The 18,391-nt window shown below is 39.1% G+C and overlaps 1 protein-coding gene across 1 annotated transcript in view; it reads left to right on the forward strand.

Annotated features, from left to right (window-relative positions):
- LOC132817349 (potassium voltage-gated channel subfamily H member 7-like) overlaps positions 1-15,482 on the forward strand; it is a 457,758-nt gene extending 442,276 nt beyond the window's left edge. Inside the window, exons 12-16 of the mRNA XM_060827757.1 lie at positions 779-878; positions 1,331-1,600; positions 4,474-4,624; positions 12,558-12,750; positions 15,216-15,482. Of these exons, the coding sequence (XP_060683740.1) occupies positions 779-878; positions 1,331-1,600; positions 4,474-4,624; positions 12,558-12,750; positions 15,216-15,482 (981 nt within the window). The remainder of the gene's footprint in view (positions 1-778; positions 879-1,330; positions 1,601-4,473; positions 4,625-12,557; positions 12,751-15,215) is intronic.
- The last annotated feature ends 2,909 nt before the right edge of the window (positions 15,483-18,391 follow it).

Consider the following 18,391-nt stretch of genomic DNA (forward strand, 5'->3'; position numbering starts at 1 on the left):
TTCGGGTGAGAGGGGAAAGATATAAAAGAGACCTAAGGGGGCAACTTTTTCACACAGAGTGTGGTATGTGTTTGGAATGAGCTGCCAGAGGAAGTGGTGGAGGGTGGTACAATTGCAACATTTAAGAGGCATTTGGATGGGTATATGAATCGGAAGGGTTTGGCGGGATATGGGCCAGGTGCTGGCAGGTGGGACTAGATTGGGTTGGGATATCTGGTCAGCATGGACGGGTTGGACCAAAGGGTCTGTTTCCATGCTGTACATCTCTATGACTCTTTGATTCTATGAGATGGAGTTGTGGTCGAAATCAGCCTTATTGAATGGTGCACCTGTAGTTGGTTTGAAGTTTCTATTTCTTATTTTCTCCTGTTTAAAAGCAGCCAGATGTTAATATCATTTATCTCAATAATATGTAATGGACTGCCAAGATTAGACTGGTATGGTAACTCTACCAAAGCAGATTTAAATCAGGTTTTGCTAATTTATGAAGCATTTGAAAGATAATTTATTTCAATAAATGGTAACTGAGTCATAGTAATCTGACCCATCCCACTAACCTTCTATTACACATCTCGTGATTGTTATTTAGATTAATTAGAAAATACCATTAAGTGGACAGATGAGCCAATATTGCACATTTAATTTTATTGTCAAAATTACCCTTTATGTTTATTCATGTCCCTTAAATTGTGATTCAGTAAATACTGAAATATTTCTGTCTCATTTTCTGTCATTACTTTTGTCTAATGCCACCCACTGCTATTCTTTTACATTCTAGGCAGACATGCTGCTCAGAGCAGAAACAAGTGATGATTCAGATGAGGAGATTCCCAGACCTCGAAGAAGAAAGCTTTCCTTCAAAAAGCAAATAAATGAAGGTAATTTATCTCTTATGTTTAATATTGGTCCTAAAATGAGAATTTAGCAAATAGAAGCAAAAACATTTAATTTTTGCATGTAGGAAAATATGCTTGTTTTAAAATAGAGTTCCATTTTATTTCCAAAATGTGATTGTTATAATATAACTAATTGGCAGACTATATTTGAGCAACAGCTGAATTAAATCATTCATTACAGTTATTGCTGAACTGCATCATTATGTGAAAACCTAACAGTGCAATGTGAACAATAAACTGAATTTAATTTTAATTGAATTTGATGTAATGGATACAATACTTTACCAGTGCTTACATGGAACTCACTTCAAAAATTGACCGTTTTGATGAATGGGAATCCGTAAAGTTAATAATCAAAAGTCAGCCTACTTTCCAAGGTTGATTTGTTTATCATAGCAATCACTCACCTTATTCAATAATATTTGCCATCACAGATGATGATGATGAAAATGATTATGAGTTCCACGAAGCAAATCAAGATATCTCACAAGGAGAACAGCGAAATTATTGTAAAAAAAGAGATTCGGAAGAAAAGCACAGTGGACCATCATCATCCTTTTCTACCTCTGTTGATGAGGAGAAAAAACCATTATGTTCTGGAATATTGGACTTTCCTTCAGAGATACAAGAGAGCTGCAGGCTGGGGTTTGCACAAGGATCAGAAATACAAAGCAGGAAAGCTGAAAGAAGAATGAAGGTGTTGGGTAAGGAATCAGAACAAAACTCAGCAAAGCTGATGTTAGTGATACTTAAGCTTATTGAATGTAATATTGAAGATCATTTCATTGAATAGCTTTGAGACAGAAAAATGTTCATGCAATGAACCTGGCAATTAAGCTAAACAGTCAAAGAGACAATTCAAGATAATTCCCGGTATGCCTGCTTGTAGCCTCCTTCTCTCCCACTAACACCCTAGCTGCTTCCTAATTTTCCACCATTCTCCTTGCAACATTTCTTTTCCCCCAACCCAGTTTGAGCCTCTTCCTTCCAACCCCCTGCAGAAGAAGGCCTCCACCCAGACTTAGCAGGTGAACCTCCTAATAGTCAGCTCTCAAGACTTGGGACCCTCTGCCTCACCATCACTGACACGACACATCAGTTTGTGAGGAACCCTGTGCCGGTACTGCTGAAGCTCCTATGGTAAACGCTCCTTGGCAGTTTGTTTGCTCTCTTACTGACTGACTTACTGCTGCTCATTGCTCCTCCAATCCCAAGATATTTCTCTCCTGCAGTTACTACTCACAGGTTCACTATGAACCTATCTATCCATTCTATTTATAACAGTGACTTTTCTGATTGGTGACCCTCTTGATTGAATTTTCCCAAGTGCTTCCAAATTCACTTCAGTTTAATTTTATTGCTGATGTAAGTGATACAACCTGGGTATGAGTTCCTTCTATATGAACCAGAGTGAACACCATAGAACATGGGCATTTGCTTATCACTTTGTTCAATTTTGAATAAAGAATAAGATAGGTCCCCCTAAGGCTATTCTGCAATTCAGCTAAACTGTGACCTATCTCCAGATCTTACCAGAAATCATGAGATCTCTCCATGAGCTTTATTCACACTATCATTCCACACTCACCACATTACCTGTGCATCATGCCCCTAAGGCTCTATGCTCATTGTTGTCTCCTAGTCACTGTAGGTAGAAATATTGACTACTTACTTGATCCCTAGTGCCAGTGCAAGTTTGAAACCCAGCTGCACACAATCAAGCATTGGTAGTCCAGAGTTGCCCTTCATCGTGCACAAGGTGAGAAGGCAACCACAAACTGACGCATCCCAGGGCACAGAGGTGACACAGAACTTACTTATTGCACATTAAAGTGTACAGTTCACATCCAGCATTGTTTAAGATCCAAGTCATGCATCCCCATTGCATCTTACAACCTGGTCTACACAAAGCTCAGTGTAGCTCATACACTTAGCATTGATCAATGTGGAAGTGTCTCACAAGGAAGCCTTCAAACAGTTCAAAACATGCATTTTTATTCAGCAACAGCAGAAGAAAACAATAAAGAAGCAAATAATAGCTGTACATGCCTCAAAGAATAGAAACAGACTGTTTTTTGAGCAACAACAAATTTTCAGTCAATATATAATCACTACACCCAGCTTTCATTGACTGCAACTGGGTGTCACTTAAGTCCTGAAACAAACTAGGAACCTGAGAGTTGTCTATGATGTAAGCATCAAAGCCCCACACAATGTACCCGGTGCAGACTTCTAAGATTTGATCCTGTTGTCTCATTCCTCCTTAAACACATCGGACAACTCCAACCAGAACGTTACGGATGAATTTACCACAATACCGAAGCAGTCAACTCATATGAACGCAAGCAAGGACTAACACAAAACTCATTAGGAAACAAGTCACAATAACCTTTAGTACTAAACAAGCTATTTTGAAACCTATTTGGTTCCTTCGGTTTGCAATACTTCCCGAGTCTCTTGTAGTTTTACACAGTCACTCTCTCACTTCTCTGAGTCTGAATCTGCAAAGCTGCTTTCTCTCTTCCTCTCTCTCTCTTTCTCTCTCTCACTGGATGGTCAGCTGGTCTCTACATCTTGCCATGCTGGTCTTCTCCAAAGGCTTCCAGTAGACTCAAGAGAGATTAGTCGGCAGGTGAACCCTATTTTTATACATTTTTGGATGGTTTCCTGGAACTTTCTAAAGTTCTGGCAAACCAGGCAGACACACTTCATACTGAAAACAAAAATCTTAGAAATCACAGCAGGTCAGGCAGCATCTGTGGAGAGAGAGAGCAAGCTAACATTTTGCGTTTAGATGACTCTTCATCAGAACTCTGATATTTTCAATAGATCTAAGCTGGATGTAGTCATCATTTAATGACTATTACTGTCTCAAAGACAAAAAGTCCACATTTAGTCCCAGAGCAAATGCAACTTAATATGTAAAGTGCAGAAGATTACAAAACTTCTTGTGACATTGCTGCGCATTCCTTGTACAAGGGAAACAGTGATTCGGACTTTGGATAAGGCTGGAAGGATCTGACACAGTGGTCTCATCTGGTGGTCCTGGGGAAAGAGAATGCCACTCCTCTGCACTGCTCCATCCACCAGATGTCCAGGTCTCTGGTATCTCCTTTAAAATTGTACAATAATACACTATATTTGAAACAGTGTACAGCCAGGTATAAATATGGTATCTGTGGTGTGAAGAACTGACGGTTGTGGTACCATGAGCACTTTTGCCACTAGTGAGTGGATGATTGTGTGAAGGTAACACTGGAAAGATGGGATGCAGATGCAATAAAGTGAGCATGGGAGAATTGTATGAGAAATGTCACCTGACCTCCCAAAGTGATAAACTCCATGAAAAATCCTGAAAACATATCCAATCATGGTTCAACAACTATAATTTTATACCTATAAAAACCAATAGTAGATAGTTAACAAAGATATTACTTATAGTTAATACATATCTGCAACATTTTGCCTTTGTCCTTTCCTGGGATTGCTATTGCAAGAGGAATTCTCGAAAGTAACAAAATAAATGTTAAAAATGGTTATGTTAATTTTTGACTTTTTTTAAAACATGTTTTGTCAGATGCTAATGAGAGAAAGTCAGCAGAATACCCTGATATGTCAACGCAGTCAGCCTCCTCTCAAGCAGCCCGTGGTGTCTCAGAGTCTGAAAGCGATATAACATATGGAGAAGTGGAGCACAGACTAGATTTACTTCAGGAACACCTCAGCAGGTAATCATATCTTCAGGCTCTATTTTGGTCATTCCAACCTCACCCCTTGCACAGAGTTAAAAATAGTAATGGAAGGAAGATATCTTGCTAAATTGTCTGTGTCAATTCCTAAAAGTGCCCTTCACTTTTGAATACGAAAATTTGAAAACAATATGAGTAGTGCTTTAAAAGCAAAATACTGCAAGTGCTAGAAATCTGAAATAAGTAGATAAACATCTCACAGGCAATTTGGCTTAGGCAGCAAATGCTATCCTTACCAGAGACACATATCATATAAAAGAACTTAAAAACATATTTTATATTATAATTTCAGAATTATGGAGAATATTTCGAATGATACTGCAAGAAAATTTGTGTTATAGAGTCATAGAGATGTACAGTATGGAAACACACCCTTCGGTCCAACTCGTCCATGCCGACCAGATATCTTAAATTAATTTAGTCCCACTTGCCAGCATTTAGTCCATATCCCTCTAGACTCATCCTATTCATGTATGCATCCAGATGCCTTTTAAATGTTGTAATTGTCCCGCTTCCATCACTTCCTCTGGCAGTTCATTCCTCACCTACACCACACTCTGCATGAAGAAGTTGCCCCTTACATCCCTTTTAAATCTTTCCCCACTCACCCTAAACCTATGCCCTTTAGTTCTGGACTCACTCACTCTGGGGAAAAGACCTTGGCTATTCAACGCATCCATGTCCCTCATGATATTTTGAACTCAATAAGGTCACCCCTCAGCCTCCAATGTTCCAGGGAAAACAGCCCAACCTATTCACCATCTCTCTATAACTCAAATCCTCCAACCCTGGTAATATCCTCTTAAATCTTTTTGGAACCTATTCAAGTTTCACAACATCCTTCCGATAGGAGGGAGACCAGAAATGAATGCAGCACTCCAAAAGTGGCCTAACCAATGTCCTGTACAGCTGCAACATGACCTCCCAACTCCTGTGCTCAAAGTACTCAGCAATAAAATAAAGCATACTAAATGCCTTTTTCATTATCCTGTCTACCTAGGACTCCACTTTCAAGAAACTATGAACCTGCACTCCAAGGTCTCTTTGTTCAGCAACACTTCCCAGGACCTTACCATTAAGTGTATAAGTCCTGCTCTGATTTGCCTTTCCATATTACAGCACCTCACATTTATCTAAATTAAATTGCACCTACCACTCCTCGGCCCATTGGCCCATCTGATCCCGTTTTACTGTGAGGTAATCTTATTTGCTGTCCACTACACCTCCAATTTTGGTGTCCTCTGTAAACTTGTAAATATTTGTTATATTCACATTCAAATCATTTATATAAAAGCCAATGGATACAACATTGTTCCTTGTGGCACACCGCTGGTCACAGCCCTCCAGTCTGAAAAGCAACCCTCCATCGCCACCCTCTGTCTTCTACCTTCAAGCCAGTTTGGTATCAAATAGTTAGCTCTCCCTGTACTCCATGTGAACTAACCTTGCTAACCAGTCTACCATGAGGAACCTTGTTGAGCGCTTCACTGAAGTCCATGAAGATCACATCCACTACTCTGTCTTATCAATCCTCTTTGTTACTTCTTCAAAAGACTCAATTAAGTTAGAAAGACACGATTTCCCACACACACAGCCATGCTGACTATTGCTAATCAGTCCTTGCCTTGAGTTGAACATTCTTTATATCAAAGTTAAAATATTGTTGATTCATAATATTGTTAGAGAAAATTTCTCCACTGTTTTTGTGTAAAGATTAAATGCAGCAAACAGCAAAAGCCTTTTTTCAACATGTCTTTGTTGCAGTAAGGTTTTTTATGCATTTGAAGACAACATAATAAATTATTCTTCATGGATGCTTGTGTGACATATCCAGAAGCTTTACAAGTTAAAATTCAAAGTGAACTGTCATGTATCAATATTGTTTGGTAAAATGCCTTGATGCCTGCAGCCAACCCTTATCAGCCACATTTACTCACAGTGTACTGAACAGTGTGATCCCAGTATCTCCAGCCCTATTTCAGACAGACTATGAAATTCCACTTGTGCAGAAACTGTAATCTCCTTTCACGAAGAATGTGGACCCTTTGACTCTCAGTCAATTTGTGCTGTAATGGGTTACAATGCTATACTTCAAGATTCACTTTTGCAATGAGCTTAAGGCCATAACTGCAAAGCTTGAAAGCTCTGGATTCATCAACACTACATATCCCTTGAAGAACAAGGATGTTAAACACCTTGGCATTTGTCAGTTCTTGAGAGGTAGTTGCATTTTGCTTGCTACATACTTTCCACATTAATTGGTAAATATAAGAAGTTCTCCCTGTACTACAAGTTGTGTGATAGCGGAAGTGTACACGTCAAAGTCATAACATTAGTTATAAAGAGGGCAGGCCTTGTCAAAATTATCATCACAGTTTGGTAGGATTCTTTGAACATATGGTTTACAAACAACTCCAAATACATGTCTCTTTCTCCACTGAGTGCACTTCTTTCCATGAACCAGCTTCACTCCATTATACTGACAGCTTTCCCAACGCATGCAATCATTGGCTGATGTCTGCACTATTGGACATCAACATAAGGTTTGGAACCTAGTCCTGTGAATTTTGACTCAAGGAATAGATTTCTATAGGAATTCTTCACTTATTCTCCATACCTATGAGGGCATGCTGAAGATGGTATCCCTCCTTCTCAAGGGTGGAATGATGGCTCAGTGGTTAGCACTGCTGCATCACAGCGTCAGGGACTCATTCAATTCTAGCCTTGGAAACAACATACCTTCCACTTGTGATGCCTCTTTCTGTCCTGTAGGGGTTCTAAATTCTATTATCTCTCCACATTTTCTGCAATTGTGTAATTCTGTCCAACCTTTCAGGTCTAAGTTAGTAATTAAAGGAAATTGCAAGTCTGGCAGCATCTGTAGAAACAGAGCTAATGGACAGAATTTAACTGAAAAAAACTCAGCTAAATATCAATGTCTTTATCTTCAAAACACAGCTGCTATTCTCCCAACTCTTCAGAGTCCATCACATTCCGTCTTTGCCTGCTCCAGTTGTATAGAGCACAGCATGCATGGATTATGCGGTACACTCTGTCTGGATCTTTGGATTCAAGCATCAGAACTTCACCCTCAGGAGGCCTATCTGCTCCACATTAGCCTAGGGGCTCACATTTCATCTATGCTTGGTCTCAGTCAGGATTGTGTGATGGAATCATCAGCCTTGGTTGGATAGGATAACCTCTGTTTCCCAGTAAGCATCCTTGAAGGCATGAACCCTAGGAATGAAACAGGACCTTGAGAGTTCACAAAGATATAAGAGTTGGCACGTTACAGGGTATGCGGCACAGACCTCTGAGATGCAGCATCAATGACTGCAGGTGATTGTACGTTTGCTGAATGAAAGTCCTATCTATTGATAAAGTCAGCTGCGTTATGAAATGACATCTTAAGACACAATCAATAGTACCCTGCACCTTAGGGAAGCCAGCTTCATTGACAAGGCTACTGCCCAGACTGCAGCACTGACCTTGTCACTGGAAGCAAGAGGAAATGCTGTGACCTGGCACAGATTGCATCAGTACCATTCTTGATACATTTGCGGTTTGAAGATTGAGAGATCGCATACAGGTCTGCAATGGAATGTTAGAAGCAGCCAGAGCAGAAACATTTAGTGGGACTGTCACCTTGATAGCCGCTGGGATAAGATGGCCACCCACTCATTGAGGTCACAAGTCCAGCCCCAGCAGATATGACACTGGTCTGTGATAGTGCTCGGTACATCTTCAGTCTGCAGTACCACTGTACGTTGCTCATCTTTAGAAAATGGGATCAAGACATTAGACTTAGGGCCTCCTTTAGCAACTTTGTATCCTAAGGGGGCCTTCAGCCATGACTTCTTTATGTGGAAGTTGTTCAGCTGCCACTGGAGGTCACTGCTGATTCTGGGCTTGTTAGTACATTTATTGCCGTCCAATTCCTCTGCACCCCTGTTGCTCCACAACCTCAGTATCAATAATCCCTGCTGTGGCTGGATCCAGTGGTCATAGTTATAATGAACCTATGTGAGCAATATTAAAAGCAGACCAGGCCTTTAGTAATGTAAACCAGTCAGAACTCACATACACATAAATGACAGTACAGCATTGTTGGTAATACATTAAGAAACAGAGAATTTAAACAAGAAGGGCCATGTGTTGCCTGCACAATAGTGAGCCTATTCTGATGCTTGCAACCTCAACATCCTTCAGAACAAGAAAACTCAGATTTTGAGCAGCTTGTTACTTGAGATATTTACATTATCATGAAGACCAATGCAAAATATTAGTTCAAATTATCTGCAGTTTCCTTGTTCACCATTAGTGATTTCCCAGTCACATTCTCCAATCATCTCACACTTTATTTAGCTACTCTCTTTTTATGTACCAGTTGAAGCTCTTTCCCTTTGCATCACTTTTTAAATCATCCTCTGCTGGTTACTAAAAAAATCCCAGTCCTCTGGCCCACCCCTGGTTTTCACCACTTTGCAATTCTTTAGTTTTGAATGGATGCTGTCCTTGTTAACCATGGATAGTTCATCATTCTTGTCAAGTCCTTCTCTTTGACTAAAATAAAGTTTTGCTCATTGCCACAAACTATTGTGGGGTGGCACAGTGCTCAGTGGTTAGCATTGCTGCCTCACAGCACCAGGGACCCAGGTTCAAATCCTGCCTCGGTCAACTGTGTGGAGTTCGCATGTTCTCCCCATGTCTGCATGGATTTCCTCCCACAATTCAAAGGTGTGCAGATCAGGTGAATTGGCCATAGTGTTAGGTGCATTAGTCAGGGGTAAATGTAGGGGAATGGGTCTGGGTGGGCTACTCTTTGGAGGGTCGGTGTAGACTTGTTGGGCTGAAGGGCCTGTTTCCATACTGTAGGGAATCTAATCTAAATGTCTACTACTATTCATCCACTGACTTCTCCTTTAGCCTAGTTTCTCAGCCCAATCTAGACAACTCTTCATACCTCTGTAATTGCCCTTTTTAAATTGAGGGCACTGGTTTGACACCCAAGTTGGTTCCCATCAACCATGTAGTAAACATTACCCCTCAGTGGATCCTTAACTACAAGATCTCTAATTAATCCTATCTCATTACACACTACTAGATCTAAAATAGCTGTTCCTGAGTTAGTTGTGAAATGTACGGCTCTAAAAAAAAACCTCAATGCATTTTACAAATTTGTCTTCCATATGACCTTTGCCCATCTTCTTTGTTCAGTCAATATGCAGATTAAGACATTTTAAAGATATGAAGAAGTTCTGAAGAAGGGTCACTGTACATGATATGTTAACTTTGCTTTCTGTCCACAGATGCTGCGAGACCTACTGTGTTTTTCCAGCAATTTTGATTTTTGTTCTTGATTTCCAGCATTCACACTTCTTTGGGGGGGTTTTCTCTGCATTAGCTATCAAGTCAAATTTGTTTATTTCCATTTGTTCTGTCAATTCATCTCTATTATTAAAAATACTGCATGCATTCAGATAGAGTCTTAAGTTTTGACTTTTTGCCATCAATATTTGTTCTGATTCTAATTACTGTTGCAATTTGCTGCTTATATTTCCTGCCGCTGCCTGTCATACTTTGCCTCTTTACTACCCTGCACCCTTTGCTCTTTCTTTTGTTTCTGTTTCTTCCATTTCCCTCCAAAGAACCCTGCACCCCCACCCAGCTGATTATTGTCAAGCCCCGTCCACAACCATAAATATACAATTTACTAGGACACTGGTTCCAACATAAAATGTGTCCCAATAGAGCAACACATTCTCTCCCCAGTACTAGTGGCAATGCCCCATGAGTTTGAACTCATTTTGCCTACACCAGTATTTGAGTCATGCATTTAGCTTTCTAATTTTCTATACTCTATGTCAATTTACACATGACCCAGGTATTCTGAGATTGTTAACATGATGTTCCTGCTTTTTGATTAGCCCTGAGCTTCTTGTAACCTGTCTGCAGAACTTCTTTCCTAAATCTACCTATGTTATTGATATCTACATGAACCATGATAACTGGATCCTTTCCCTGAGTTCCCGTTTATCCCAGAAGAGATGTACTGAATCTTGGCACAAGCAAGGCAACAAAGCCTCATGTACTCTGTCTTTGTTGAAGAGAATGGTTCCATTACCCTAACTATGCTATCCTTCAATACTACCACATTTTGCTCTTCTCCAGCCACTTGAATGATGCTCTGTACTACATTGCTTCTTCTTCTCTGCAGTCTGTACCTGAGCAAGAACTTCATGTCTATTGGAGCAAAGGGTTTGTCTGAAGCTCCTCCAAATATATACTGGGCTATGTTAACTTCCTTAACACAATCATAGTCTCCTGTTCCTAACTACAAAGTAAATTTAATGTAATTAATCTAAAGGGTGTGACTCTATCTTGAAACATGTCCAGGAGCTATCCTCTTACCTGATGCAGCACAATTTCTGTAGCTCTAACTTCACTTAACAACTCTGAGCTGAAAATACAAGCCATAATGTTAAGTTAATCATGTTTTTTTAAATTTAATTCTTTCATATCTAATAAAGATTGCTTGTTTTCTTTTAAAGGATGAAATGTTAGATATAGTTTTATTAGTTAAAATTAAACATTCAGATTTAATTTCCAATATCTACCTAACCCGATTATAATAGTATGTTAACAGCAAATTGGTTTGAAAATTGATTATAGGGAAGAAACATAGAGGAAAAGGCCAGAGCAGTCTTTCAGGGTAGTTGAATTATGTAATGGGGCTCATTGCTGAAGCTACCACTCTTCATTGTATCTACCAACGACTTGGATATAAGCCAAGAGGGAATTGTATCTCTGTTTACAGATCATATTGAAATAGAAGATATAGTTAATTCTCTAAAAGGTCAAATGGAGAAGAAGTGGCAGTTAAATTCACTGTCACTATGAGTGTAAGGAAAAGCAGTAATTATATTCCAAGTGGAAGTAGGCTCAATGCTGAGTAAAGCAGTATGTCACAGGAATGTGTTCATATAATGTTGCATCAGATATCTCAAATTGATAAGTCTTACAAAGAAAATGTAATAAAATTCTAGCTTTCAGTTCCAGAGGTATAAGATTAAAACAAAGCCAAAGATAGTGCTTAATCAAGTAAAATAAACTTTATTGAGACCTCAGTTGAATTACTGTTTGCAGTTTTGGGATGCTGAGACTTCAGAACTAGATGCAACAGAAAACCACTTAAGTAACACAAATAAATTGAAATACTAGACATGTTTTAAGTTATGAAATAATGGGACAAACTAGATCGAAGCAGACTGTTTCAACAATTGAGAACTCAAAGATTAGTGTGCAGAGGTATAGCTTTAAGTGTAAGAGATATGGAACAGAGGAATGGAGAAAATCTTGAGGCAGAGATGTGAGTCCGTGGAATACTTCAGAGTCAGTGGTTGATACAAAAACTAGATTAACAATAATATTTAATTTAGACACTTGGATGAATGAAAAACAGTTAAGGTGATGGAGAAATAGGCTTGTAGGTATGATCAGAAAAGACTGTATTTGGGCACAAAGGCTTAATTCTGTGTTATATTTCTAAGCAAATCCTATAAACAGGCATCCAAAGAAGCATTTTGGTGGCCTGAAGACTGAGGTACTGTTTTATGTACATGCTGATCCCTAATGCAAAAAGTTGCAGAGAGAAGATTAAGATGATTAAATTTATTTGCATAGCATTACTTCAAGAGAGAACTTTTTTAATGATACATAGTTGAACATTTCTCAATGATTACATACAATATATCTTTATTTCATGGAATATTTTTAAACAAGTAACAACTCAGCTCTTTATTATCATTAAAATCAAGTTTTTTCATAATACTGACAAAAAGTAATTTGTTCTAAATATGTGTACAGAATGTAAGAAAGATACAAAAATTAAGCATACGGTGTTTTTTTTTAGGCTGGAAACACAACTGTCTACTGACATTCACACCATCTTACAGTTACTGCAACGACAATCCATGTCAGGACCTCCTGCATATAGTATGGTAACAGCCACAAGGGACTATCAAAGATCATCTGCAAGGATGGCACAGACTGTCCAACCAGTAGCATCTGTAAGGTCAGAACACAGCTTTCCAACAACACCACAGGTGAATATCCATATTGGATATTATGATTTAAACTTTCTAAAGGCCTGACCAAGAGCAATTCCATTATCTCAAGTAACTGGGGGAATGGAGGGTAGAAGTTGGCAATTTAAGCATGTGCCTATAGAAGATATGCTGGAAGATGGAATGATAGGAAACAATTTATTTTTAAATTCCCACCTATTAAGCACATGCCATGATTTTTCTCTTTTAATCCTTAAGAGTATTACACCTAAAGGGGTTGAGGGGAATTTTCCATGAAATTGAGGTTCATTGAAGTGGTGAGCAAGTGCAGGGGTAGGCATACACTAAACCTTCCCTAAGGACATTAACTGGAGGTTTAATGAAATATATTTGATGCCTTTTAGAGTGTATGTTCAAAATGTTAATGCTGACCCTTTATCGGCAACACTTTTCATTAAGCATAACAAATTACAGTATTTCATCAGCAGTTTATTAAGACCAATAATATTACCACTTAATGTCCTTAGGGTGGAAGGCGTGAACTATTCCTCATTCCATCTACTTACACATATGTTTTTACACATCTAGAATTCTGCCTCACTCTTTCACACTAAGAATGCTTTAAACCACCTGAGACATGCTTCAAAAACTGGAACTGCAGTGAACTGCATCAATTCCTCAGCCAACCAAGTTCTGTGGTGAAGCACATACCTCAATCCTCTCTTATCTATATTTTAGCCTAAAGCAAACAAGTTCTGATGAATGCCTATCTGTTCAAGTGTTTGTCATTGCTGACTGACCTAGAATTTTTAAGGCATTGATGGTATTTATAACATTAAAGTAGTCAACTCATTTGTTTTCTGATTCTTTTTTATCCTGGATTAAATAGATTTTTTTCTTTTCATTATTGTGCCTTCAGGTACTTAAGTTGAGAGTGTGGTGCTGGAAAAGCACAGCAGGTCAGGCAGCATCAGAGGAGCAGGAGAATCAACAATTTAGGCAAAAGCCCTTTATCTCCAGATGGAGGGCTTATGCCTGAAATGTCAACTCTCCTACTCTTCAGATGCTGCCTGATCTGCTTTGTTTTTTGAGCACACACTCTCGACTGATCTCCAGCATCTGCAGTTCTCATTTTCTCCTTTAGGTACTGTTAGGTAGTCTTAGGTAGGACTAACACTCAGGCAAATGTAAGATGAAAGTAACACTAACACTAAAATGTTAGATAAAAGCACTAAACACTTGAATGTTAGGTAGGATTAACACCCTGACAAATGTAACTCTAAAATGTTAGATAGAAACAGCTCTCAGGCTGAGGTGCCCAGGAGGCCCCAGAGGGGGAAACAGACACGAGGTCTGAGGGAGATAACTGAACCAGTGGAAAAGTACTGAAGGAGCAGTAAAACTTGAGAAAACAGAACAAAGGGGGCCATCTGGCACATAACAAGTTGAGCTAGCTGATAGCCAAATACGGCATGGTCAAACACTGATAAGAGACTGGGGCCAATGACAAATTTTAAAACCGTTCATTACCAAATAAGGGAACGCTGCAGGGATAAGGGGGGGTATAAGAATAAACAACTTAGAACAAAGGGGTCAGAACGCCTTCTCCAGCCAGACAAAGGTCTAGCTGTAACCGATTCTCTCTCGAATAAAGCAGTCTGTTTCTTAGAATCTGACCCGGTGTCTCATTCCTCCGAAAACGAACACGGGGACGGTAGAACCGTCTTAACAGATACTTAAGTAGATTCCACCAGTGATCACCATGTAGTATGTGTTACAGAACAAACCACTACCTGCTAATTGTTGAGCTAGAGCACTGTCACCAATTCTCCCGTCTATTCTGTGAGTAAGGGCTTATTTTGTTAAAAGTGATAGAGGATAGACCACTCAGATAGTAATTCTTAGCAAGAAGAAGCATTTGCCATAAAACCAAGCTGTAGTTTATTGTACAGTAGCAAAAGGTACATGTTACATTGGTTAGTAACACATAATTACTGAAGCTATCCGGAACCACCAACGACATAGCTGATCTTATTGAAATCTCAAATTAGACACCTCTTTCTCCACACAAGATTGTCTGAAGTCATTAGATTGACTGGAGCCAAATGCAGTCTCTAACATTAACCCTTTCAGACCCATTATCTTATAAAACACATGCCTTTAGCTAACATAATTGTGAATTTATCTCGATAACCTGAAGCTGGCTTTATTAAAGAGGATCCCACCATAGTCTGTCTTCCCCTGGTGAAATCCCCCTGAAACCTAGTATAATTCAGTTCCATCCTAAATTCCAGCATTACATTTGAATGCAGGAATTTCATTGACAAAAGTGTTAGCTGCAATAATCCTGGATTTCAAACTTGCAATTTCTGCAATGGAAGACATATCTTCCAATGACTAATCAACAGTAACAAAAGTTCTGTATCCATTGCAAGTATAAGATCTGAAATATAATTTATGGTGATATTTCTATTTCAGATTTTATGTTTCCTTCTCTCTTTCAGAGTCCAGAATTTCCAGACTTTGAAAAATCCAAACTGAAATCCAAAGAGTCTTTGTCAAGTGGGGTTCATCTCAACACAATATCAGAAGATAATTTTGCCACATTTTTGGACCACGAACAAGAACAAAATTCACAGTCTCAACAGCAACAGTCACCATCCTTTCTGTGTCCAATGCGGCACCCTTCCTTACCGGACTCCTCGCTAAGTACCATGGGACTGCTGGGCCTTCATAGGCATCTGTCAGATCCTGGTCTTCCAGGCAAATAGCCAACTAATATTCTGCATTTCTGTAGGTTTGCTGCTTTGAGTGGCTGTTTTCCTATTTATAAATAGCATCCTCCATGTATGACTCAGGGGTCTACAATGATACTGTCATATGCAAAAGCACTGTAGATTCATATCAGCTCTGAGCTCACAATGTTAAAGTTCCTCTTTGATGATGATCTGAAAGCTTCAATAAGAATACATTTACAATGTCGCACTGCCAGTAATCTAAGGCACCTTAAGTGATAACAAGCCTGAAATGCATGCCATTACATTGGTTTCTGTGTTGCATGAATTTAGTTTGAACTCAAACTAGAGATTTCATGGGGTGGGGTGGGGGGGGAAGACAGAATGATGTCTGTTAATGTAAGTTTAACAGGCAATGGCTGCAGTTCTGGTCTGAACTAGATATTATTACTTGAAATAACAGCTACTGTAAGCACACTGAGCTCATAGCTCTTTCAAATCTGTGGGAACTGTACATTTTGTGCTTAAAATAGCATTTGACCATTCCACTAAACTCATTTAGTTCATCTTATTTCTTTGTTTTCGACATTGCTATTCTATGAAAGAATGGGAAAATACAATTGAATCTTCATAGTGAAGAAAAATACAATTCAAGTTACATTATAGGAGTCTAGTATAATAGTGGCCTGAAAGACAGGCATACAAGTATGGAATTCAACTGTCATTTTTTTTTGAGCAAGACTTGACATATTTACTTTTAAAATCAAGTTATTGAAGGTCCATAAATCTAAAGTGCAATAAATATTTTCGTATATCTGATGCTTGGCTCACATGGTAACATATGTTTGCTTAAGGTTTTATTTTCTGAATACTCACAAACAAACTAATGCTAAATCATGAAGATAGGCAGCTCAGCAGATAGTTAGTTTACTTGGTTATAAATGTACATAGTTACACAGCACAGAAACGGACCCTTTAGTCCAACCCATCCACACTGACCAGATATCCAAAACTGATCTAGTCCCATTTGCCAGCATTTGGCCCATATGCCTTGAAACCCTTCCTATTTATATAGTCCATCCAGAAGCCTTTTAAATGTTGTGATTGTACCCACTTCCATCACTTCTTTTGGCCGTTCATAAAATATGTGCAATTCTCTTTGTGCGAAAAATTTGCCCCTCAGGTCCTCTTTAAACATGTTCTCTCTCACCTTAAATCCATGCCCTCTTCTTTTGGACTCCCAAGCCTTGGGAAAAAAGACTTTGGCTATTCACCTTATCCATGCCCCTCATGATTTTATAAACCTTTGTAAATCACCCCTTAGCCTCTGATTCTCCAGGGAGAAAAAAACAGCCTATTCAACCTCACCCTATAGTCCAATCCCAGCAACATTCATGTAAATCTTCTTTCCTAATAACATCTTTCCTACAACAGGGAGACCAGATTTGAATGCAGTATTCTATAAGTGACCTCACCAATGTCTTGTACAGCCACAACGTGACATCCCAACTCCAATACTCAAAGCAGTGACCAAGAAAAGCAAGTATGCCAAATGCCTTCTTTATCATCTTGTTCACCTGTGACTCCACTTTCAAGGAACTATACACCTACACCCTTAGGTCTCTTTGTTTGGCAACACTCAACCTGCCCTAACCTGCCTTACAAAAATGCAACAGCTCACATTTATCTAAGTTAAACTCAGTCTGCCACCATCAGTCCTTTCACCAACCTGATAAACTTCTGATTATCTCAGAAGACCTGAGATAATCTTCTTCACTATCAGTCCACAACCAATTTTGGGTCATCTGCAAACTTACTAATCATACCTCATTAATTCACATCCTAATCATTTATATAAATTACATAAAGCAGTGGACCCAGCACTGATCCTTTTAGCACATCATTGTTCACAGGTCTCCAGCCCAAAAAGCAACCCTCCACTGTCTCCCTCTCTCTCCTAACTTCAATCCAATTTTTGAATCTAATTGGCTAGCTCCCTCTGTACTCCATGTAATCCAACCTTGCTCATCAATCTACCATGCAAAATCCTGTCAAATGCTTTGCTGAAGTCTATATCCATAACATCTACTGCTCTGGCCTCATCAATCTTCTTTGTCACTTCTAAAAGGCTCAACCAAGCTATTGAGACACAATTTCTCATGCACAAAACCATGTTGACTTTCTGTAAACATTCTCGGCTTTTCCAAATGCATGTAAACCCTGTACATCAGAGTCCTCTCCAACAATTTACTCACCACTGACATCAGACTCACCAGTCTATAGTTCCGAGACATCTTCTTACAATCTTTCTTAAATAATGGCACCACATTAGCCAACCTCCAGTCTTCCAGCACCTCACCCATGGCTATCAATGATATAAATATCTAAGCAAAGGGCCCCGCAATCTTTTCTTTGCTTCACACAAAGTTGTGGGATACACCTGATCAATTCCACAGGATTTATCCACCTTTGTGCATTTTAAGAAATCCAGAACCTCCTCTTCTCTAATACAAACACTTGTTAAGATATCACTATTTATTTCCCCAAGTTCTCGAGCTTACATGTGCTTCTCCACAGTAAATATTGATGTGAGATACTAGTTTAATATCTCATCCATCTCCTGTGGTTCCACACATTGATGGCCTTGTTAATCTTTAAGGGGCCCTTCTCTCCCTAGTTACTCTTTAGCCTTTAATATATTTGTAGAATCAATTTGGATTCTCCTCAACTCTATTTGCCAAAGCTACTTATTTCCCCTTTTGCCTTCCTGATTTCCCTTTTAAGTATATTCATCATGCTCTTTACTCCTCTGGGGCTTCGCTTGATCCCAGCTATGCTGAAAATATTCAACCTTTTTCTTGATCTGAACCTCAAAATCTGTGGTCATCCAGCATTCCCTACACCGACCAACCTTGCCCTTCACCCTAGCAGAAATATACTGTCTT

This window comes from Hemiscyllium ocellatum, chromosome 7 (assembly GCF_020745735.1).
Source record: "Hemiscyllium ocellatum isolate sHemOce1 chromosome 7, sHemOce1.pat.X.cur, whole genome shotgun sequence".
NCBI classification, from domain to species: Eukaryota; Metazoa; Chordata; class Chondrichthyes; order Orectolobiformes; family Hemiscylliidae; genus Hemiscyllium; species Hemiscyllium ocellatum.